The sequence below is a fragment of the Orycteropus afer genome, unplaced genomic scaffold (genome assembly GCF_000298275.1).
Source record: "Orycteropus afer afer isolate SDZICR_OR568_19922 unplaced genomic scaffold, OryAfe1.0 scaffold00313, whole genome shotgun sequence".
NCBI lineage: Eukaryota > Metazoa > Chordata > Mammalia > Tubulidentata > Orycteropodidae > Orycteropus > Orycteropus afer.
The window spans coordinates 3,082,997-3,107,166 of NW_006921900.1; the positions used below are offsets into that span (position 1 = coordinate 3,082,997).

Sequence of the window (24,170 nt, forward strand, 5' to 3'; positions counted from 1 at the left end):
GTTGGAAGAGTACAGTATCTCAGGGCAGTAGTCTTAGGGATCCCTGTTATCTCAAGCAGTGCAGTAGGTCTCGTGGTGGTGGTGGTTTTTAGTAATTTGAAGTTCTGTTCACATTTGTCTCCCATTCTGTCAAGGTCTGTTGTGACCCTGATTAGAACAGTCAGTCCTGGTAGCCAGGCACCATCTAGTTCTTCTGGTCTCAAGGTAGATGAAGCTGTGGTTTGTAGAGACTACTTGTTCTTTGGACTAGTTTCTTTGAATCTTTGGTTTCCTTCTTTCTCTTTTGCTCTGGACAGATAGAGACTAATAGTTGTATCTTAGATGACCACTCACTGGGGAGAGTCTCTTTGCTGTCTTCTGTGATGACAACTCCATTACCTAGTCTTTGATTTTTCTCTTTTGTGTTTATTCTCTTGTTTTATAGATCAGATCCTTCAGTGGATTCCTAAGAAATAATGACTGTTGTTGTTGTTATGTGCCGTCGAGTCGGCCCCAACTCATAGCGACCCCTCCTTGGATTTCCGAGGCATTATCACTACGGAAGTAGGATTGCCCAACCTTCCTTCTGAGGAGTGGCTGGTGGGTTTGAACCGCCAGCCTTCTGGTTAGCAGTCAAGTGCTTTAGCCACTATGCTACCAGAGCTCCCAGAAATAATGACTGGAAAGTAAAATTCTTAGTGCATGTTTAATTTATAGTGTGTCTAGGTATAAAATTCTAGGTTGGACAGTGTTTTCACTCAGAATTTTGAAGACATTGTTCTATTGTCTTCCAGTTTCTAATGCTTCTGTTAATAAAATTGTAAGAAATTCTGACTCATGGTCTTCGTTTCTGGTTTGCTTTCCCCAGCGTAGGCATTTAAGTTTCAGCTTTCTCTGCTCTTATTTTTGTTAGCCGTAATTACCAGTCATCATCCATGTGCTTTTTTTTCCCTAAAATTGTGTTCATTTTTCCTGTCCCTCTCTCTTTGTTTTTTATGGGTTTACAACCATTTTTATTTCTTTACTGTCATCTGATTGGATTTTAGAAGAGAGTGGAGAGAATTAGAATTGCTGGTATTTACCATGTTTGACTAGAAATCTGATGAAAAGCTTTTTATGAAGATACTTTAAACAAATGTTAATATTCCTATGATTGTTTATCCAGAAACTATAGAAAGTTAATCTCTTCTGTGGTAATACTTTTCATTATCACCATATGTTCTATTAAAAATTCTACTTTTCTCCCCCCTCCACTCCCCATGACATTCCTCCTTGGTTTTTAAAACTTTGAAGAGCCCTGGCAGTGCAGTGGTTAAAGCAGTAGGCTGTTAACTAGGTTGTTGGTTCAAACTCACCAGACACTGCAGAAGAAAGATGTGGTTGTCTGCTTCTGTAAAGGAGCTCTGGTGGTGTACTGCCTAAGGCATTTGTAAATATTTTCAGCCTTTAGAAACTGTTGGGCAGTTCTGCTCCTTCTTCCAGAGTCACTATGACTCAACAGTGGGTTTTTTAGATTGGTTTTAGAACTTACTTTATTATGTTTCAGAATGAGGTAAGTATGGTAAGATTCTCTTCATATCTCTTAAAGGTAGCTAGCATTCTCATTTTAAATAAATGCCTCAACCTGAGTCAGTTTCTGGAGGTCATATCTATGTAAATGGTCCAGGCTTAGAATCTCTTTCTAATTCTGATTCAATAGTCCTTTATCCTCTTTACTTGCAGCTTCATTATTCTTTAACTTACGTATCTTAAACTTTTCAAACATACAAAATAGAGAAAGAGTAATATAATGACCCACCATGTACTTAGCCATTTATCAGCATTTACCAGTCTTTTTTTATTTTCAAATATTCTATTTAATATGATGTTTTTAAAATCTATAATCCTTCAGTATGGATCTCTGATGATAAAAGGACTTAAAAAATAATAATCACAGTGAGATTATTACACCTAATAAAATTAGTAATAGTTCCTTAATAAAATCTATCCCATCCTGTTCAGATTCTCTGGTCTCAGAAATATATTTTTACAATTGTTTTTTTTCAAAATAGGATTCAAACACAGTCCACATTTAGCACTTGATTGTTATGTCTTTTGTCATTTAATCTGTAATAGCCTACCTCTCTTCTTTTCCATGCTATTTTTCTGTTGAAGAAACCAAGTTCTTTATTCTGCAGAACATCCCACATTCTTGATTAGGCTGATTTGTTTTCTTGTGGTGTCTTTTCACTATTCCACTATCCCTCATATTTCCTGTTAACTGGAAATTAGAGGTAAAGGTTTGATTTGATTGCTAGAATACTTCTAGTTGGTACTTGTATTTCCTATTTCTCGAGAGGCAAATAATATTTGTAATGTCCTATTTTTAGTTATACTAAGTGGATACAGCTGTTATCAGCTTGATGCAGCCATTTATAAGTTTCCCATCCACATATTACCTCATTATTCTAGCATCCATTTATGATCACTGCCTAGATGATTTCATTAGCTGTTACACATTTGGTGGTTTTTCTAATTACATCATTCTTTCTACATTTATTACCTGTAATTCTATATAAAGAACTTTCTCTTTTTAGCTATTTGGTTACTTAAAATCAAGAAAGACAAGATTAATGCTTGATCTTTTTCCCTGTTATTTGTCAATTTTCAGGTTAATGAGTTGGTGCCTTTGCACTAGCAACTTCCACTGGTCATTGATGAAAGGCTTTTTTTTAAGTAGCTGTGAACTAGGGCTATTTATATATTTAATGTATTCCATTGAATTGCTGTTATTATTCTTTTTGATGTGGAAATTCATCCATCTTTGGCCAGTAGGAATCCTCTTTTGATTAGAGTCCTTGTGACATGACCCCACTAATCTTTGGTAGCTTCTTTGGTGATTATTGTGGTCCAGGCTCATATTTTACATATCCAGTCCTAGGTATGGAATTGGCCATTTCTCCAAGAAACTCTGATTCTTAATGGAAAGTGGTATTTAGCAACAACAATCTGAGTCACTAAGAGGTTCAGTATTATTGGGTTGTCATATTATTTCTAGGCCTTTTTAATGGACAGAACTGGGAAATACATGTTTTTAGAAAGAAAAAATTCTCAGTTAATACTGACATTTCCAATTGAAGTGTGAGGATTTTTTTTTTTAACTTAGATTATTACTCTTTTATATTCATATGTTGTTTCTCTTGAAAATCTTGGTTCCCAACGATAGTAATAAAATTATTTATGTGCTTTCTTTTCAATATGCATAAGATAATTTCAAAATAACAAAATACCAATGTTTTCTTTGTGGTTATTTTTGCCCTTAGTATATATCTCACCTCAGAGATACAGCCAGAATAAGTGTGGGATATATACTAAGTTTTTCCATTTATCCTTTCATTGTTTCATTTCAAGAATATGCTTATATATTTATATTAACTTCCTTTTCTTTCACAAAAAATGATATACTGTAAAGACTGTTTTTTTTACAGCTTTTTCACTTGATGTTACATCCTAGAGATCACATCTTATTCGTTATATTGGTATCTTCACACCTTTAAAGGTAGTCTGTTGTGTGACCGTATCGGGCAGTCCCATACTGATTCAGTCTTCCCTTTAAATCTCAAGAAACACTTGTATGTGGCAAAAATTTGATACAAGGACTTAGTATGATTGAAAATTTTTAAATATGGAAATCTAGTTCTCTAATATATTCATAAACGAGTGACTGAAAGTTTTCATGAAATGAATTTTACTTATCCAAGCTCCCCAATTTATTTTTAAACTTGAACATTTTTTATGGAAAGTTTTTCAATGCATTATATACTATTACACAGTTTAACCATTTTAGCTATAATAAAGGATGTCATTATTACTGTATTTAAATCGAATATTCTGTCCTTTTCAATATTTCTGTCTTCTCTGAATAGCAGGTATTTTGTCATGTTTACAGTCTGATGTTCCCAAATCAGTGCAATTCTCATGTGATTTTTATCTCTGCGTTTTCAGGGCATTAGGCTTATGTATAAGGAGCTCTAGTGGTGCAGTGCCTAAGGCTTACCAAGAAGGTTGGCAGTTCAAACCCACCAGCCACTCCACGGAAGGAAGATGAGGCAGTCTACTTCTGTAAAGAGTTACCGCCTCAGAAACCCAGTGGGGGTTGCTGTGAGTCAGAATTGACTTGATGGCAGTAGATTTGGTTTTTTTGGTTAGTCTTATGTATATATGAAAGACAAAGTTACAGAAAGTCTAATACTAGTATGAATGATGTTTTACTTCAATGTATACTAAACTAAAAATAAATTTTTTTCATTGAGAAAACAGTGCATATTTGTCTTTAACTTTTTACTTTTGTAAATTTTACAATATATGATAATTACTATTCCCTTATTGATACTAATATTCTCTCTGATTCAGATGCTCTGCCTTATTCAATACGGGTCCTGTTGGAAGCTGCTGTACGGAATTGTGATGGTTTTTTAATGAAAAAGGAAGATGTTATGAACATTTTAGACTGGAAAACCAAACAAAGCAATGTCGAAGTGCCCTTTTTTCCTGCCCGTGTTCTTCTTCAAGATTTTACGTGAGTGATGTTTATTTTTCAAGAATGACTTTTCAGAAATTCCCCTTTTTAAAATTCAGGCTAATTGATATTTGGCTCTGTTGTTTTTTGTTCTGTTTCCAGTTGTAAAGGGTAGTTTAGAAAACTGCCCTTTCTGAACTGAAGCAATTCATTAGAAAGTAGGCACCCATTTCTTATGCCATTTTTCAGAAATTGCTTTTCCTACATTGCCTACTTTGTCATCTCCATGTAACTGTCTAATAGACTTCTGAAACTTGATGTATCCAGAACTTGATATCCCACCCCTACCTCATCTATTCTTTTCCAAGTCTTCTCCATCATAGTAAATAATGCCATTTTCCTCCCATTTGTTTAGGCCAGGAATCTATGAATCGTCATGATTCCTTTCTTTCATACTCTGTAGACAATGTATCAGCAAGTTTTATCTGTTGTACTTTTGAAATATGTCCTGAGTCCAAATACTTATTAGCTTCTCTACTACTACCCTCTTGGTTCTAGTCACCATTTTCTCTTGCCTGGATTACAGCTGCAATAATCTTTTAACTGATACTACCGTTTCTGCGCTTGTGATCTATAGTTTGTTTTTTGCACAGTAGATGGAGCAACTGTGTGAAAATGTTAACCAGGTCATATCATTCCTCTTTTTTAAATGCACCAGGTGTCTTTGATCACAATTAGAATAAAATCCAAACTCATTACTATACCCTGAAAGACCTTGCCTGATCAGGGTGTCTGGGGATTATTTGCTGGAAGAGTTAACTTTGAGCTGAGTTTTGAAGAAAACATAAGAGTTAACTAGACAAATAAGAACATTCTACATACCTACCTCCCAAACCTGGTTTGTATGCCACTGCTCTGGGTACCCTGTATATGCTGCTAGTATGATACTTGTGATACTATTTGTATCTTACAAGTTCCTTGAGAGTAGGAATGATGTCTTCTTTGACCTTGTACACATTGAAGACCTTTGGTAAATGTTTGTTATATAATTGGGTGGCTGAATATAAAATAACAAAAAGCTTTTGAGGTAGCAGAAGGGGGCTGGAACTAATGAAAAAGAAATTATCATAAAATTCAAGGCTAGAGAAAAAGGATTCAAGAAGCAGTTCCCTTGAAGTTCTCTTGTGCCTCAGAAAATCATCTCTTGTGTTATTTTGGCACATCTTCCCCCTTGAGAACTCTAGTTCTCAGATGATATTTAATATTAATTTTCATTAAACTAGATAGATCTAACTTTGGAGAACTAGTACATTATCAAACATGAATGCAAACTAAAAAGGGATACTTTTAAATATAAAAATGAGTAAATATGTATTAATCATTTATTAAGCATATATAAAAGAAGAATTAGAACTGTAATTGGATCATTCTTTATTTTATAGTGGAATACCAGCAATGGTGGATTTTGCTGCTATGAGGGAGGCAGTGAAAACCCTTGGAGGTGATCCTCAGAAAGTCCATCCCGCCTGTCCAACAGATCTCACAGTTGACCATTCTTTACAAATTGACTTCAGTAAATGGTATTTTGCAGATACTTGTAAAGACAGCCATGCAAGTTAACTGGTAGCCATCCTCCTGGAAGTATATGATTTAGCAAAAAGGGAGATCATATTTGTCAGTGTAAAATAATGCTGCATTTAATATTGACTAGTGTATGAAAATAAAAACTGTGGTAAAAAGTTTATGAATTGGTGAATTTTGTTATACTTAGTCTGAGTTTAAAGTTATTTTTATGTTTGTATATGTGTTTCTGCTGTCATATTTGACAGAAATGTATGAACTAAGGCCTGCTTTTTTGGAGGGGATATCTAATTCAGTCTTCATTTCCCTTTTTTTTTTTTTAATAAGTCCATTTATTTTTCATAGGGAAACTAAAGATGTGAGTGGTGAATGTCTAATTAATTGCTGATACTGAGCCCATTAGAGCTCTACTTTCCCTAAATAAACTGAAATAAGTTCTTATATTTTTAAAGTCCCCTTTTTTAAGGTCAAGCTAGAGAAGACGTGTTTCTGTTTTCATACACTAGCTGTCTTTTACTTTCTCTACAGTAACAGAGTAAGACTGCAATTTATTGTAACTCATGATAGGTTTTCTCTCTAGATTAAAGCTTATGGCTCTCAGCTTTTTAAAGTTGTTAGATGGAAACAAAACTCTTATTTCAGTACTTATGAAAAGTTATTTAAATTGTTATAGAAGTATATGAAATGATTCTATTGGGCACTTAGAATTCTGTTTTTGTCTCCTTACTTTTAAGTTAGTTTTTCTTAAATATATAATCTGAGGTTTGCTTTTGATACCTAAATTATATATTACCCTTTGAACATTCAATCAGTTACTTCCAGATAGCATTGCTAGTGTGCATTTTTTTGAAGAGCTAAAGTTCTGACACTTTAAATTGTTGTATTTGTTTCCTTTTTGGAATAATAGTGCAATACAGAATGCTCCAAATCCTGGAGGTGGTGACCTACAGAAAGCAGGAAAACTCTCTCCACTTAAAGTGCAGCCTAAGAAGCTTCCCTGCAGAGGCCAGACTACCTGCCGAGGATCATGTGATTCTGGAGAACTGGGCCGAAACTCAGGAAAATTTTCCTCACAGATTGAGAACACACCCATTCTGTGTCCTTTTCATTTGCAACCAGTGCCTGAGTATGAAATTCATTTTGTTACTATTTATTAGCCAGACTGTGTTTTTGTTATAGAAATCATATTCCCACCCACCCCGCATGCCTGTTATACTGCCTTTATATTTACTCCACTGAATTGGGTATTAATACCTATTTCCTATTATTCTGAAAGAAACAAAGTTACTTAAAATGGTAGTCTCTATCTAAATACCAGTATTTATTTATGTTCCTTAGAAGGAAAATCTTTCTTTAGATTTATCTCTAAATACATTTTATTTACATTTAGGCAGAAAAACGTGATTTCATCTTAAACTATATTTTTTAACTTTGTGAATTCATACCATTTTTCACATGCTTATTAGCCATTAGTATTTCTTTTGTGAATTCCCTACTTATACTTTGCTTTTCCTACAAGGGGGTCTCAAATATTTGTAAATTGCATTAAGAGCCTTCTGTGTGTTAAGAATATTATTGTATATGTTTGATGAGTCCTTTTACATAAATGATTATCTGCATAGTACCATAGAGTGTAACCTGCCTAGGAAAAAAACTTACTTTGTTTTGGTTAGATTTCCTAACAGGTAATTTTTCAAAATAAGAAAAATTATTTTATGGCTTGAATTTTTATATGTTACAGCGTTTCCAAAACAGTTTACCTTTTGAATGAGAAGCTATTAAAGTCCTTAAACTTTTTTAAGTTGGAAAAAATGAGCATATTTAAGACTTAAAATAGCTAAGAATAGTATCCACATGTTGTGTTGTAGTTAGGTGCCATCAAGTCGGCTTTGACTCATAGTGACCATTTGTAAACAGAACGAAACACTGCCCAGTTGTGCACCATCCTCACAATCCTTGCTATACCTGAGCACATCATTGCATCCACTATGTCAATCCATCTTGTCGATGGTCTTCCCCTCTTCGCTGACCTTACACTTTACCAAGCATGATATCCTTCTCTAGAGAATGGTCCCTTCTGACAACATTACCAAAGTAGGTGAGATGAAGTCTGGCCATTCTTGCTTCCAAGGAGCATTCCGGCTGCACTTTTTCCAGGACAGATTTGCTCGTTCTTCTGGCAGTCCATGGTACTTTCAGTGTTTTTTTGCCAACACCACCACTCAAAAGCATCAACTCTTGTTCTTTCACATGCATATGAGGCTATTGAAGATACCATGGCTTGAGTTAGGCACACCTTAGTCTTCAAAGAGGTGCTCTGGTGGCATAATAGATAAGGAATTTGGCCGCTAACCAGAAAGTCAGCAGTTCAAACCTACCAGTCACTCTGCGAAAGGAAGATGAGGCAGTCTACTACTTCCTTAAAGATTTATCACCTCGGAAACCCAGTGGGGTTGCTGTGAGTTGGAATTGACTCAATGGTAGCAAGTTTGTTTGTTGTGTGTGTCTTCAAAGAGACATCTTTGCTCTTCAGCAAAGAGGTCTTTTGCAGCAGATATTTCATCCTAAATGCCAAATAATAAATTAATTCATTTGTCCCTGAACGGAATCTTTCAAGTCCTGTCTAGTTCTAAAATTTTGATCTCAATATTTCTATAAAGCCTCAGGGTTTATAGTGACTCATGCTCTTCCTTTCTAAGAATCCAGTATAATCTGTGGGTTCTTTGCCATCTAATTATAATTTTGATTGTTTTAGTAATCACTCCTTTTTTTCTGCTGTCTGCTTGTCATTATCAGGCATGTTAACTTCTGAGATTAACATCTCATATAAAGAAATCAGTATCCTAGAAAGATCTATTGATTCAAAAAGCATTGATTTTCTTGTTAGTCTTTTCATAACTGGCAGAGTATGAAGTGCTTAAGTGGTGTATTTTTATTTATGAAAATCCAGTTTGGTGTAACATTTCCCCTCAATTTTGGCTTTAAATTGTAAAGTATTAAGATGGGTTATATTGACTTTGTGAAAATAGTAACTATCTTTTGTGTTCCTTAATGCATCAAAGAAGTGTTAATTATATGCTCAAACAAGAAATTGAGGAATAACAAGTTGAGAGCATAACATTTAACACTTGAAATCATTACCTAATTGGAAGTAGGCTTATAAATTAATAAATGTTTGTATGGCACTTTGTAGACATAAATGCTAGGAGAAGGGAAAATAATCACAGTGGTTCTGGAAGAACACGTTCCCTGAGGTCCTGAGAGAAATTTCACTAAGATGTGGTATGACTTAAAACGATCACTCAGCAATGAATTATTAAAGTAGACTTTTTGTTTTTTAAAATACAGCTTTTTAAACTAGAATTATCTGGACCCTGGAGGACCTTTAAATATAACTTATGCTGATATTCCAGTCACCAGCTGGCAGGTGAAATAAAGAATTTAATAATTCATGTAAACTGTATAATCCATGTAAAATGCCACTTGTATGTAAAGTGGCCTTTTAGGTGAGATGAAAAGATTTTTGCAACAAGTTCATTTTAAACTATAAAATGATGTTGAGCTGTGTGTCATTGCAACATAGCAATAATTCTTCATGTAATCAACCCCCATTTCCAGTTCAGTTGTTTAACTGGAATAAGAATGAAGTAGGTAGAAATGTACATGCATATTATTACCGTCTTTCCTTGCAACGTGAAACTCAACAAAGCTTACGATTTTATTTTTCTCGTGATTTTAGCCAAATATTAAAACAGTGAAATCCATGATTTTGGACTTGATTATACCTAGTAAAATAATAATTCACTACTTTCTACTGTATTATTTAAAGTAGAACTTCTTTGTTGGAAAAGAAAACCACTGATTCTAAAAAGTCTAGTAAGTTGCTTTTCCAGGCATTTTTTAAAAACATGTTTGTATATTTGTGCATAAAAACGAAGACTTAGAAAGACATAAGGCATATCTTTCCTGTAATACATACACTTAATGTCAGCTTTTCTTCCTTTTAGACCTGAAACAGCGTTAAAAAATCAAGAAGTAGAATTTGGCAGAAATCGAGAAAGGCTTCAATTTTTCAAGGTATAAATAATTTAGGGGAAATTTTGTGTAGAAATTTATAAAAATATTAATAGGTGTGATTTTTATATCTTTAGACTAGTGGGGTTTTTTTAAAGAATTTATAGCAATAAAATCCTTTCATTTCCCCAAATAAAATCCTACTGGGAACTCCAGTGTATTGAAAAAGAATGACACTAGGTAAGTGAGTATGGCCTTTACACTGGGCCCTCCCTTCTTTCCATCCCTGTGAATCCATGGAACACAGTTGGAACATTATTTATCTGGACTGTTTGAATATTTTTCTTATACACATTTAATTTTATTCTAATCTGCAAAGTTAATAAATTTAGGTTTAGTATCAACATATTTGTCTTAATGTATGTACTATAAACTTGGAATTGACTATACTGAACTTCAAGTAAGACAGTTTTAGTGTTGCTATTTATATCTTATATGCACAAATTCATAAAATGTACTAACTCTTGTATTTCTTAAACAAAATATAGTGGAGTTCAAGAGTTTTTAAGAATGTGGCTGTAATCCCTCCTGGAACTGGAATGGCACATCAAGTAAACTTAGAATATTTGTCAAGAGTGGTTTTTGAAGAAAAGGACTTCCTCTTTCCCGACAGCGTAGTGGGCACAGATTCTCATATAACCATGGTGAATGGTTTGGGGATTCTGGGATGGGGTAAGTAAATGACCAAATGTATTTCATTTATTTTTAGGACAGGGATGTGAGAAAACATTAAAGAACATAAATAGCAGGTCTTTATGGCCTCTTGAGACTGTTTTGTTATCTATGATAGACAGCAGCAACACAGATTAAAAATACTTAGGGTTTTATAAGCTATGTGGTAAAAGAGGATTTATGAAAAGAAATTTGCCCACTACCATTTGTGGAGTGATGATGATGATTTTTATGAAGGTAGTGTGGTTACTCCCTTGTTTAAAGTCCTTTAGTGGCTTCTCTTGGCCTTCTTTACATATCTTAATTCTTTAGTAACAGGCATAGTAAGCATTCAGTAAATGTTTGTTGTTGTGCTGTCAAGTCGATTCAGAGCAACCCTATAGGACAGAGTAGAACTGCCCCATAGGGTTTCCTAAGCTATAATCTAGGGGAGCAGATTGTCAGATCTTTTTTCCACAGAGCAGCTGATGAAATTGAACCGCTGATCTTTTGGTTAGCAGCTGATTGCTTAACCATTGTGCCACCAGGGCTCCTTCAATAAATGTTTACTGAACTTAATGTAAAAATTGGTTTTACAACCATCTGAGTGGTGTCACTTTTGAGAAGGCTTGGGTTCGTTATCTACACAATAATAGCAATGTAGCAACTCTGTGTAAGATACTGTGTAAGCAAGGTCATAAAGCATCTAGAAATTTAGAATTTACAAAGTTAAATTACCTTTAAATATACTGTACTAATGTACCTGTCTATTATTTTAGGAGTTGGAGGCATTGAAACTGAAGCAGTTATGCTTGGTCTGCCCATTTCTCTTAGTTTACCAGAGGTGGTTGGATGTGAGTTAACTGGGTCATCAAATCCTTTTGTTACATCCATAGACATTGTTCTTGGCATTACAAAGGTAAGTTAAAGTTGTGGTTGACTATATGACATAGTGGACTCTACTTTTATTTAAGTTTAGAAGCCCTGCAGGAGCAGGATTACAGTTCATCACAAGATCCTTAGCACTCTGACATTATTAGCCACATCATGATACTTACATCATCGTGATAACTACAAACATAAAACATTTTCTACTGGTAAAAAAAAATTTGTTGTGTCGCTGTTCACTTGACATACATTAATTCATTTATTTCTTAGTATAAGCATATGAGATAGCTACTGTTATTCTCCCCATTTTAAATCTGAAAAATTTGAGGCAGAAAATGATTTGATGACTAACCCAAGGTCATAGATCTGAATAGTAAGTGGTAGAACAAGCATTGTAATCGAAGTGGCCAGATTCTTTGTTTCATGCTGTTAACTTAATGCCTTATATTATCAGTAAATGCTTGTTGACTGCATAAATAAAAAACAGTATCTTACTTAGCAAAAGTCTGATTGTATCCCTTTTAATAATATTTACTTGAATCATTTGTCCTTTAGAAACTATTACTCCACTAGATAATACTTTCAAAAATATGGACTGTAAAAATAGGCTAGTGTCAAATTTTTGTATTTGCTGTATTGATATTTCTTTGAAGTACTGTATAGAAACTTTTTCTCTGTATTTTTTAAATACTGGTTGCATGCTCTCAGTACATACATTCACAAGTTTCCTAGGGAGCAATAACTAGTAACTCCATCCTAAATTTCTCATTCTCACTAACTTTATTATGATTAAGTGCCGTTTTGTTAGATGAACAATCCTGGTAAATGTTCCATATATAATTCCACTTTGGATCCCGAATCTCAGCATTGTTTGTTAGATAATTGATCTGGAGGCTTTCAGGATACCTCTTAGGGAAGGAAATGGTAATCCCTTTGTGATGGTTATGTTTGTATGTCAACTTGGCTAGGCCTGGTTGAGTGGCTGGGCAGCTGGATATAGTATTCCCCATGATGAGACTGGTAATCAACTCCATGGTGGAATCTACTAGGAGCAGCTGAGTAGCTGCCTTTGGGTATGTGGTCTGCTTCCTGTATATAAGGAGAAGCTTTGAGAATGGTCTCTAGCCTATGGCACGCTTGGACCCTGCTGTAGCAACTGTCTGAGTAAAGAAATGCCTCTAGCTCCAGTGGGCCGGGAGCAGGAGGCAGAGCTGTCACCCATCCCCTAGAACCTGGCACTTTGAACTTGGACTTAAAACCTCCAAACTGTAAGATTAAACTCCTGTTTGTTAAGGCCATCCCATTTGTGGTATATTTCTTGTCAGAGCAGTACTAGGTAACTAGAACAGAATTGGGTATCAAGAGAGTAGGGTGCTGCTCTGACAGATAACTAAAATGTGGAAATAGGAGTGGAGTGCGTCCTGGACCCAAGACCCTGGCATATGGCAGGACAGATGGCAGGACAGACGGCAAGAGACCGGCATGAGAGACGGCAGGAGCAGAGCCAAGAGAACTGGCATGAGACAGCGACAGCATTACCAGCCCACAGAGGAGAAAGCTTGATGCTTGATGCCTTTGTTTAGGCAGCTTCCTGGCGGAGTGGGTTGCCTTTGGGCATTAATTGGTAGAGAAGACCGGCATAAAATGGGGTAGCAGGTTTGGCCGGCCCACAGAGCAAGAAAGCTGAGTGTTTTTAGGGCAGGAAGATTTTCTGCAGAGTGGGTTGCCTTCGGCATTAATCGGCACAAGCGGAGAGACCAAGGAAATGGAAGTAGAGCTGCCTCAGCCTTAAGGGTAGGACCATGGCCTTTGGGGGTGGAACGACCACAGTTTCCTAGGTTTCAAAGAGCCAGGCCTTCACCAACTTGGTTCTGGAGTGTGAGCCAGTGAGATGGAGCCATAGCCGCTGTCCAAGAGTGAGGGGGCGGGGCTGCCATGGCCAAGAGGGAGAGGAGCAGGGCCTGTTTCTAGGCCAAGAGGGTGAGGTCACTATTCAGGAACTAGGGGACTGGAGCCACCCAGTGGAGAAGACGTGTGCAGATACCACCCACTGAAGATCTGTACAGGTGCCAAGTTGACAAGGGGTGGAATTATGATGGTTATGTTTGTATGTCAGCTTGACTAGGCCTGGTTGAGTGGCTGGGCAGCTGGATATAGTATTCCCCATGATGAGACTGGTAATCAACTCCATGGTGGAATCTACTGGGAGCAGCTGAGTAGCTGCCTTTGGGTATGTGGTCTGCTTCCTGTATATAAGGAGAAGCTTTGAGAATGGTCTCTAGCCTATGGCACGCTTGGACCCTGCATGCAGCCGTGTCGTTTGCTCAGCAGCCTGCTATGCTCTGCCGACCTTGGGACTTAAAATGGACTTAAAATGGACCTGCCGTGTGGTAACATCAGGACTGTGCCTTTTTTACTTGTCAACCTTGGGGTTTCTCAGCCTCAGCAGCCAGCTGCTGTCTGAGTGAAGAAATACCTCTAGCTCCAGTGGGCCAGGAGCAGGAGGCAGAGCTGGACCCCAAGGTTGAGGGGCTGTCACCTAGCCCCTAGAGCCTGGCACTTTGAACTTGGACTTAAAGCCTCCAAACTGTAAGAGATTAAACTCCTGTTTGTTAAGGCCATCCCATTTGTGGTATATTTCTTGTCAGAGCAGTTCTAGGTAACCAGAACACCCTTTATCAAAATACAGTATTGATTATTTTTCCCTAATAGAAAAAATTTTGACATCTTAGAGAAGTGATTGATGAACTAAGTACATGTTACCAAAAGGTAAAGAAGTTAAATTGAGAATTGCAGGATTATCCCTAAAGGAAAAGGAGTATCCCATGATGTTTTTAGAGAAATCGATTCTTCTGACATCCTGAAAATTAATACTGCTTTTTAGATTCCTCTGGCTATGTTTTTCTTCCCATCAGCCACTCCTTGGAAGGAAGGTTGGGCAATCTACTTCCATAGTGATACCGCCTCGGAGACCCAAAGAGGGGTCACTATGAGTCGGGTCTGACTCGACGGCACATAACAACAAAAACAACAACATGTTTTTCTTAATATTATTGCCATTTTTGCTTACTGATTCAAAAATCTAATGTATTATGTATGTTTACTCTTACTGTATATTTTTCTGTTTTTTTTTTTTTTTAAGTTTATTTTGTTGTTGTTAAGAATATTTAACCGTCTCCATGTACAATTTAGTGATAATCATTACATTCTTCAAGTTGTACAGCCATTCGCACCCTCCTATTTCAAAGATGTTAAAATATGACTCTAGGCCATCTTGAGCTTTCAGGTACTTTTCTACTTTGATTAAATGAAATTTAAACACTGTTCTGTTGACTATTTTAAAATACCCACAAAACCAGAATAATTGATGTTTCATAAGAACAATAATGGATATCTTTTCTTAACTGTCACTTGTTGTTGTTGTTTGCCGTCGAGTCGGCCCCGACTCATAGTGACCCCTCCTTGGGTTTCCGAGGCAGTATCACTACGGAAGTAGTAGATTGCCCCATCTTCCTTCCGAGGAGTGGCTGGTGGATTTGAACCGCCAGCCTTCTGGTTAGCAGTCAAGTGCCATAGCCACTATGCTACCAGAGCTGTCACTAGGATTGGTTAAAACTTATAGACTTTATAGTTTCCCAGGGAATCCATGCTAATCTTAGCCTTGCTAGTTTTGTCTGTGTTTGTTTATGTCCCTTTTTATAGCACCTCAGGCAAGCAGGAGTGGCTGGAAAGTTTGTTGAGTTTTTTGGAAATGGAGTTTCACAATTATCTGTAGTTGATCGAACTACAATAGCAAACATGTGTCCAGAATATGGTGCTATCCTCAGCTTTTTCCCTGTTGACAATGTGACATTAAAACATTTAGAATATACAGGTAAGATGATTTAAGATAAATATATTTCCAATGTGTCTGTCTGATGATTTTTATAATAAATCACTACCTTGTTATTTAATATTCATGAATCTCTTATTTTGAAACATTGGCTTTCAAACTGCCTCAGATGTCTTTAGAGAGAGTGTTGTCCTCAAACCCTAGTCCCTGTGACCCATTTACAGCTATTTAAAAGACGTATTCAAAATTACTGATCTTTGCCTCACTTTTTCTCCATTAGTGATAGCTATTTTCACTTCTGCTTAGGGATCAGAGTTTGCAATTTAAAGGAAGTCAGTCATGAGCATGTTCATAGCTATTCCCTCCTGTATACCCAGGAGTAAAGAAGACATCTGACAAAAGGGTTTGGGAATCAGTGCTCTGACTTAAAGAAAAAGAAGTACATGTTTTTGTGAAAAGAAATGTAGAGTTATAGGTTCTAAATCTTTTTGTAGTTTGATTATTATAAAGTTTCACCACTCTTCTGTTGATTAATTTAAAATAGGAAAAAATCATGTTTCATAAGGCTGCTATTCTTTAAAAAGTAGGATCTCATCTTTATTTAATCTTTTTTTTTTTAAATAAACTTTAGAGCTGTTCATCTCTAATGATATGTGTATTTTTGTGGCGTATTCTAGCATTCTTCAGCTTGAAGGTAGATTATTGGAAGTTCGTGAGTCACGTGGCAAAATATATGAGTAGTCGTTTGGAACCCTGGAGTGAATGGTTCCCATATAATACAAAGCTTTCTGTTAATCTGGATTTTGGTTGATAGAATGTTTAAGAGAGCAGTGGGGTAGAGATGCCTTATTGCATACATATTAATCTAATGTATTAGTGATTGATTGCTTTATAACAAATTATCCTAAAGCTGAGTAACTTAAAACAACAATAATTTATTATTGAGTCAGTAACACAGAGGGAGCAGCTTATCTCTGCTTCATGATGTCTGGGTCATCAACTCAAAGACTTCAAAGCTAGGGCCTGAAATTATGAAGGCTTGTTCACTTACATCTCTGGTAGGTAGTGCTGGCTGTCAGCAGGGGGCTCATGTGAGGCTTTCAGCCAGAACACCCACATGTGATCTCTCTTGGTGGACTGGGCTTTCTTACAAAATGGTGACTTTTCAAGGGTAAGCATTCTAAGAAAAAAATGCCAGGTGGAAATCACATTGCCTTTTATGACTTAGCTTCACAATTCACACAGCATTATTTCCACCTTTTGTGGAGGCCTGGAAATGTCTGCTCATGTCCAAGGGGAATGAACATAGATGTCACCTCTTGATGAATGAGTGTCATCATGACATTATAAGAACATACAAGGTGGAATATATATCGTGGCCATCAAAGGAAAATACAGTCTGCCACAGTTAGTTGTTCGTTTTCATCAGACTTACACATAACTACCCAAGTGTTTAATTGAAACTTTAAAAATTGCTAGCATCTAACAATTTAAATCTTTTAATTTCTGGAAAATCTTGTTAAATCTCTTTATTTTTCTTTTCTATGAAACTATTTTTATCTTTTATTTCATTTTTACTGTTACATTAATGTTACTTGCTATTTAGGGATAAGTGGTGAATTTTTGCCTTTATGGCTAGTAGTAGTTTATTTTGTTGAGTTTCATTTTTGGTTTTTATTCTGCAAACAGTATTTTTTAGTGAGTTTTATTGAACTGGCTTAGTATTCATTATTGTGTCTATGGTCAAATAACTTTTAATGGGAGCCAGTGGTATGTGTTTTGTAAAGTTACATGAAACGTAAAGTTATTACTACTTCAGAGGAAAATATAAAGTACTAATTTGTAAATAAATGAATTCTAAATACTTAATAATATGGAATCTTTGTTTTCTTGCTCATCATTGGAATTCAGCACCCTAACCTCTGAAGATTTCAAATATTCCTTACTGGATTTCTTTTTGCTCATCATCTTTTTAGGTTTTGACAAAGCCAAACTAGAGTCAATGGAAACTTACCTTAAAGCTGTGAAATTGTTTCAAAATGATGAGAATTCTTCAAGAGAACCTGAATATTCCCAGGTATCCAAAATAATCTATTTAGTAGTAGTTAAAAGTATAAATTCTGGAGCCTGACCCCCAGGGGTTTGAATCTTCAGTTCTGCCACTTACTGGCTATGTACCTTGGGCCGTTTATTTAGCCTTTCTGCTTCAATTTTCTCATGTGTAAAATATGAGGATAATAGCTGCCTCATTCTTAAGGGGCTCTAATCACATAGTAAGTGCTCAGTAAGTGTTAGCTATTATTACTTTTAACAATATGTTAATTGTGACCCAGTAGTTTGGTTTTATTTGTTAATTTTACACAGGCTTTTATTGCAGTGAATTTTAGGCTTGCCTTTTTTTTTTCCCCCAGTATTTAAAATAAGCAGTTTAATTTATCTTTTTTTTTTTTTTAACTTTATGATAAGAATACTAAAATATCCTCCCCAAAATACTTGTTTCCACAATGTCTACATCTAGTTGATGATTATATTTTGCAAAATTTCCACTACTGTCAAAGGAGATTATATGATTATACAGTCTTAAATGTTAGTTTTAAATATATTTTATAATGCAACAAAGTATTATCTGTTGGAAATTTATATTTGTATTAAAGTGCTAGGTAGAATTCACTTTTAGAAAGTCTTAATTTTAATAAAAGTCATTTTCTAGAGGGGTTGGCAAAGATCTAAAATAATTTTTCTTATCATAAGCCTGATTAATTATAAAACTGTTCTTTAGGGAAATCTATCTTCTCATCCAACTTTATTTTGCTTTATTACATGTATCATTACCTATCATTAATAATTTGTATATACCGACTCTTCACTTACTGACAGAGACCAAATCATTATGCAAAAATGAAGGATGACAACGACATTACATAACTGCCAAACCACTGAGAATCATGGCCCAGCCAGGTTGTCACATAACCTTAACCATCACAACCACCATTACTCAGCCTTGCACCTCAGTATTATTGCCAGATATACATTGTTAATGTGCAGAATAGTTGGATAGTAGGTTTTTTTACCATTGTCACAGTGTGAAATGTTAGATAACAAGACAGTCAAATGAGGAGTAGGTGTACTTGTTTTTGGTCCCCCAGTAAGAATACAGGTAACTCTGTGAAGACAAGAACTGTTTTGTTGGGCATTCTATCTCTAGCTCCTAAAACAGTCCCTGACATGTAGTAGGTATTCAGTAAGCAGGTGGGAAAAACAGTATAATATAGGCATATTAAAGACCAACATAGAACCTATAGAAATTGAATTTATGTGACACTCCAGGCAAGTCTTTTAAGTTCTCTGATAATTTTCTAAAATCCCTTGTAGTTCTGTTTATTGAATCTAGTAATTTGTACACATTTCAAAAAAAAAAAAAATATGGAAATAATAAGAAAAGCTAAATGGAAAAAATTTTAGTTTAGAATAAAATGGAATAAATTTGCCTATTAAAAAAACTGACCAGATTAAGGGAAAAAAAATACTAAAACCCATCAGAACTCTTTAAATACATATTTAAAGGCAAATATTAGGATCACCTGACTCTATCAAATGGAAGTATAAGAAAAGCTGATGTCATAATCAATTAGAATAAACAGGGCTGTTAAATAATTGTGAATGTTATAGTGAAGAGAATCTTAGTTTGGATTGATTATAGCCCAAGTAAAATGCACAAAGGAAAATGTGAAGAAATAGAAACATAGTAGAGAAGTGAAGTTATTTCAACCAAGGAATACAAGCACGATCTGTAAGAACCTGAATAGCAAGACACCTTAGCACCAACCTCACCTCCTGCCATGTCCTTCCAGTACCCTCTACTGACAGGTTTAGCATCATATGATCTGACAAAGGGGAAATGCTTTTACTAGGTCCATCTCCATTATCACAGAGCAGATAAAGAGGGGTGAATGTTGAGCTCAGCAGCAGTAATTTGGTAGATAGCTGGTACAGGCATCTACTTTATCATTAGATGTCTGTTAAGATGATACTTACCTTTGTGGGGAGAAATATTTAGGAACCCAGAAATTATATAGACTAAATAGTTGGTATTGTGGTAGTTTGCATAATGATCTGCTAATCTTGCTTTTAGCGAATTTTAATGTTATGTTTCATAGGAGCTCTGGTAGCGTAGCGCCTAAGGCATTTGACTGTTAACCAGAAGGCTGGCAGATCAAACCCACAAGCCACTCAGAGGAAGGAAGGTTGGGCAGTCTATTTCCATAGTGATACCACCTCAGAAACCCAAGGAGGGGTCGCTATGAGTTGGGTCAAACTCGATGGCACATAACAACAACAACAATATATAGTTGGTATTGTGGTAGTTAGCATAATGATCTGTTAATCTTGCTTTTAGCACATTTTAATGTGATGTTTCATAAGTTTAAATGGGCTTGTTTTAAAATCTTTATTTCTAGTGTATTTTTCACTATTAAATTACGTTAAAACGTGAATATATTCTGCTTTAGAAAGTAATGCTTGAATTGAAATCTTTAGTTGTAAATTCTAATGCCTTTTCTTTCTCCTTTCTCATTCCTAGGTAATTCAGATTAATCTGAATTCAATAGTTGCATCTGTCAGTGGTCCAAAAAGACCTCAGGATAGAGTTGCTATAACAGATATGAAAAGTGATTTCCAAGCTTGCTTAAATGAAAAGGTAGATTGCTATCTTTATCAAACTACTTATTTGTCCTAATTATACTGTGAAGAACCAATAGTGTAACCTATTAACTTGGTCTGCTGTTAGGATTATTTGTTAACATATTATGTCACATACCAGCAGCCCTGTCTTTCCTTTGTCCAATATAAGTCAGTAATTTGATAACCTTATTCCCACTTTCACTGTGAGAATTAGAGGTTGATTATGACTATTTAAATTAATTAAAATTTAATAAAGTTAAAAATGGAGTTTCTTAGTCATAATAGCCTTCTTTCATGTGCCGAATATAGCCACATATAGCTATGACTCCATTGTATTGGTAGCACAGATCTGGAACATTTCCACAGAAAGTTCTGTTAGCACTGTTTTAGATTTTTGTGACTCACCAGACTAGAAGGAAAACTAACAACAACAATGAAAGCTATACTGTACTGTAATTACACTAATAAAATCTAATAGCATATAACTAAGTAACAAGTGACCCCTTGGCATTTGGGGTTAAATTTTCTTTTTTGTCTGAGGATAATGACTTCACTGTTGTCACTTTCTCTATATTCTGTCTTAAGAATTAATAGTTTGGTTTTCTTTTCAGATTCTTTTTCTGCTTTTTATTGTGGAAATGTCAAATTTGTACAGAAGTGAAACAGTGTAATAAATTCCCATATGTCTACCACCCAGCTTCAACCATTATTAAATCACAGCCAGTTTTATTTTATCAGTTTACATACACATATACCTACACATTGGTGTGGTATTTTGAAGCAAATCTTCAGGACCATTTTTGACCAAAAAAAAAACAAAAGTGCCATCTCATAAGAATTACTTCAACCAAGAATGAATAGAGAACACTGAATCTAGATAAGATGTGGATCCTAGGTAGTTGGCTGGACTAACTCAGTAGACTAAAAAAAAAAAACTTTTCTTATAAACACCAGACTCCCACCATGACTATTCAGATTCCTGCTTCAGCTCAGTTACAGCTACTGAATGTCAGACTTTTCGTGTCACTCACAAATAGTCAGAACTTTGCATATTTAAGTCTTTATATGCCAGGTTCTGCTGATTTTCTACCATTTTTTCTGTATGTATCTAGAATATTTATATTTATATGCATATTTATATAGGTTGGATTTAAAGGCTTCCAAATTGCAGCTGAAAAACAAAATGATGTCATCTCTATTAATTATGAAGGAAGTGAATATAAGCTGTCTCATGGGTCTGTGGTCATTGCTGCAGTTATCAGTTGTACCAATAACTGTAATCCATCTGTCATGCTTGCTGCAGGTAGGTTGTGGTTTATAACCATACATTTTTCTTTGCTAAACTAGTTATGCTCTTTTGTATAAGTACCAATGTCTTTATTTGATATGAGAGACTTTCTAAGATTTTAAGTAGACCTTAAGGATGCTGGAGTTGGTTTATGTTACTAATTTTGTCTTTATTACCTAGATGGTAAGGTGATTTTTGTTTGTTTGTTTTACTATAACTTACGTGTTGATTGGTTGTATCTGCTTCTTCTGTTAATTTAGAAGTAGAGTTAATCAGCAAATACTTTTTGATTATTAGAAACTTGGCAAGTAAGATTATTGACAAGGATCATAAATGGAATCAATTAGATACATACGGAACAATTAATGACTAAAACTATATATAGTAAACGTTAAGGAGCCCTGATAACACAACGGTTAAGTGCTCAGCCGCTAATTGAAACATTGACGGTTTTCAAACCTTCCAGTGGCTTCATGGGAGAAAGACCTGACGATCTTCTACTGTAGAGTTTACGGCTGAGAAACGTGATGGGCAGTTCTCTCTCACATGGGGTTACTGTGAGTCAGAATCAATTCAGAAGCACCTAACGACAGTGTTGGTGATTGTTCCAAGTTGACTGCGTCTGATAGCCACCCACTATACAACAGAATGAAACACTGCAACATTGGTACAGTTGTTGCTTTACTTGAGCCCGTTGTTATAGCCACAATGTCAATCCATCTTGTTAAGGATCTTCCTCTTTTTTCACTGACCTTCTACTTTCTGCCGAGAATGATGGCCTTCTCCAGTGGGTAGTCCCTTCTGATAACATATCCAGACTATAGGAAACAAACTCTCGCCCTCCTTGGTTCTGAGGAGCATTCTGGCTATACTTCTTCCAGGACGGATTTGTTCATTCTTCATGGTATATTCAGTATTCTTCGCTGACACCATAATTCAGATGCATCAATTTTTCTTTGGTCTTCCTTACTCATTGTCCAACTTTTGCACGCATATGAGACAAAATTGAAAAAACCATGGCTTGATTCACACCCACATTATTCTTTAAAGTGACATTTTTGGTTGTTAACACTTTAAAGAGGTCTTTTGCAGCAGATTTGCCCAATGTAATATATCATTTGATTGCTTGACTGCTGCTTCAATGGACATTGATTATGGATCCAAATAAAATGAAATTCTTGACAACTTTAGTCTTTCTTCCATTTGTCATGATGTTGCTTATTGGGCAAGTTGTGAGGATTTTTGTTTTCTTTATGTTGAGGTGTAATCCATACTGAAGACTGTACTCTTTGATCATCATCAAGTCTTCTTCACTTTTAGCAAGTAAGGTTGTATATTGTGAGTTGTTAATGAGTCTTCCTTCAGTCCTGATGCCACATTCTTCATATAGTCCTGCTTCTTAGATTATTTACTCAGCATAGAGATTGAACAAGTATGGTGAAAAGATACAACCCTGATGCACACTCTTCCTGATTTTGAACTGTACAGTATCCTCTTGTACTGTTCAAATGACTACCCTCTTGGTCTGTGTTGACTACCCTCTTGGTCTATCTATGTATAGGTTCTTCATGAGCACAATTAAGTGTTTTGGAATTACCATTTTTTGCAGTGTTAGCCATAATTTGTTATGATCCACACAGTCAAATGCCTTTGCATAGTCAATAAAACACAGGTAAATATCTTTCTGATATTCTTTGCTTTCAGCCAAGGTCCATCTCACATCAGCAGAGATATCCCTTGTTCCACATCCTCATCTGAATCCAGCCTGATTTTCTGGTAGTTCATTGTTGATATACTACTGCAACCATTTTAAAATTACCTTTAGCAAAACTTTACTTGCATGTGATATTAATGATACTTTTCACTAATTTTGGCGGCAGCCGGCAGCTCTGGTAGCATAGCGCCTAAGGCACTTGACTGCTAACCAGAAGGCTGGCAGTTCAAACCCACCAGCCACTTATCAGAAGGAAGATTGGGGCAATCTACTTCCGTAGTGATACTGCCTCAGAAACCCAAGAAGGAGTCACTATGAGTCAGGTCCGACTCGACGGTACATAACAACAATTTTGGCATTCTGTTGGATCATCTGTCTTTGGAATGGGCACAGACATGGATCTCTTCCAGTCACTTGGCTAGGTAGCTGTCTCCCAAATTTCTTGGCATAGATGAGTGAGCACTTCCAGTGTTGGATCAGGTTGTTAAATATCTCAACAGATACTCTGTCGGTTCCTCGAGCCTTGTTTTTCACCAGTGCCTTCAGTGCAGCTTGGACTTCTTCCTTCAGTACCATCAGTTCTTGATCATGTGCTGCCTCTTGAAATGGTTGAACATCAATTCTTTTTGGTATAGTGATTCTGTATGTTCCTGCCATCTTCTTTTGATACTTCCTGTGTCATACTGTATTTTGCCCATAGACTCCTTCAGTATTGCAACTCACAGCTTGAATTTTTCCTTCAGTTCTTTCAGCTTGAGAAATTCTGAAGGTATTCTTCCCTTTAATTTTCTAACTCAAGGTCTTGTTGTTGTTGTTAAGTGCCGTCAAGTCGTTTCCAACTCAAAGCGACCCCATGCACAGCAGAACGAAACACTGCCCATAATCCCACGCCAGCCCCACAATCCCCGCTATACTTGATCCCATCATCGCAGCCACCGTATCAATCCATCTCGTTGAAGGCCTCCCCCTCTTTCATCGACCCTCC

General features: G+C 35.9%; 1 protein-coding gene across 1 annotated transcript in view; it reads left to right on the plus strand.

The window, feature by feature from the left end:
• The window catches only part of IREB2 (iron responsive element binding protein 2), an 82,019-nt gene that overhangs the window by 39,834 nt on the left and 18,015 nt on the right, over positions 1-24,170 (plus strand). Inside the window, exons 3-12 of the mRNA XM_007951840.2 lie at positions 4,372-4,537; positions 5,920-6,057; positions 6,966-7,184; positions 10,066-10,135; positions 10,621-10,804; positions 11,563-11,702; positions 15,374-15,545; positions 17,480-17,580; positions 20,083-20,199; positions 21,327-21,486. Coding sequence (XP_007950031.1) covers positions 4,372-4,537; positions 5,920-6,057; positions 6,966-7,184; positions 10,066-10,135; positions 10,621-10,804; positions 11,563-11,702; positions 15,374-15,545; positions 17,480-17,580; positions 20,083-20,199; positions 21,327-21,486 — 1,467 coding nt within the window. The remainder of the gene's footprint in view (positions 1-4,371; positions 4,538-5,919; positions 6,058-6,965; positions 7,185-10,065; positions 10,136-10,620; positions 10,805-11,562; positions 11,703-15,373; positions 15,546-17,479; positions 17,581-20,082; positions 20,200-21,326; positions 21,487-24,170) is intronic.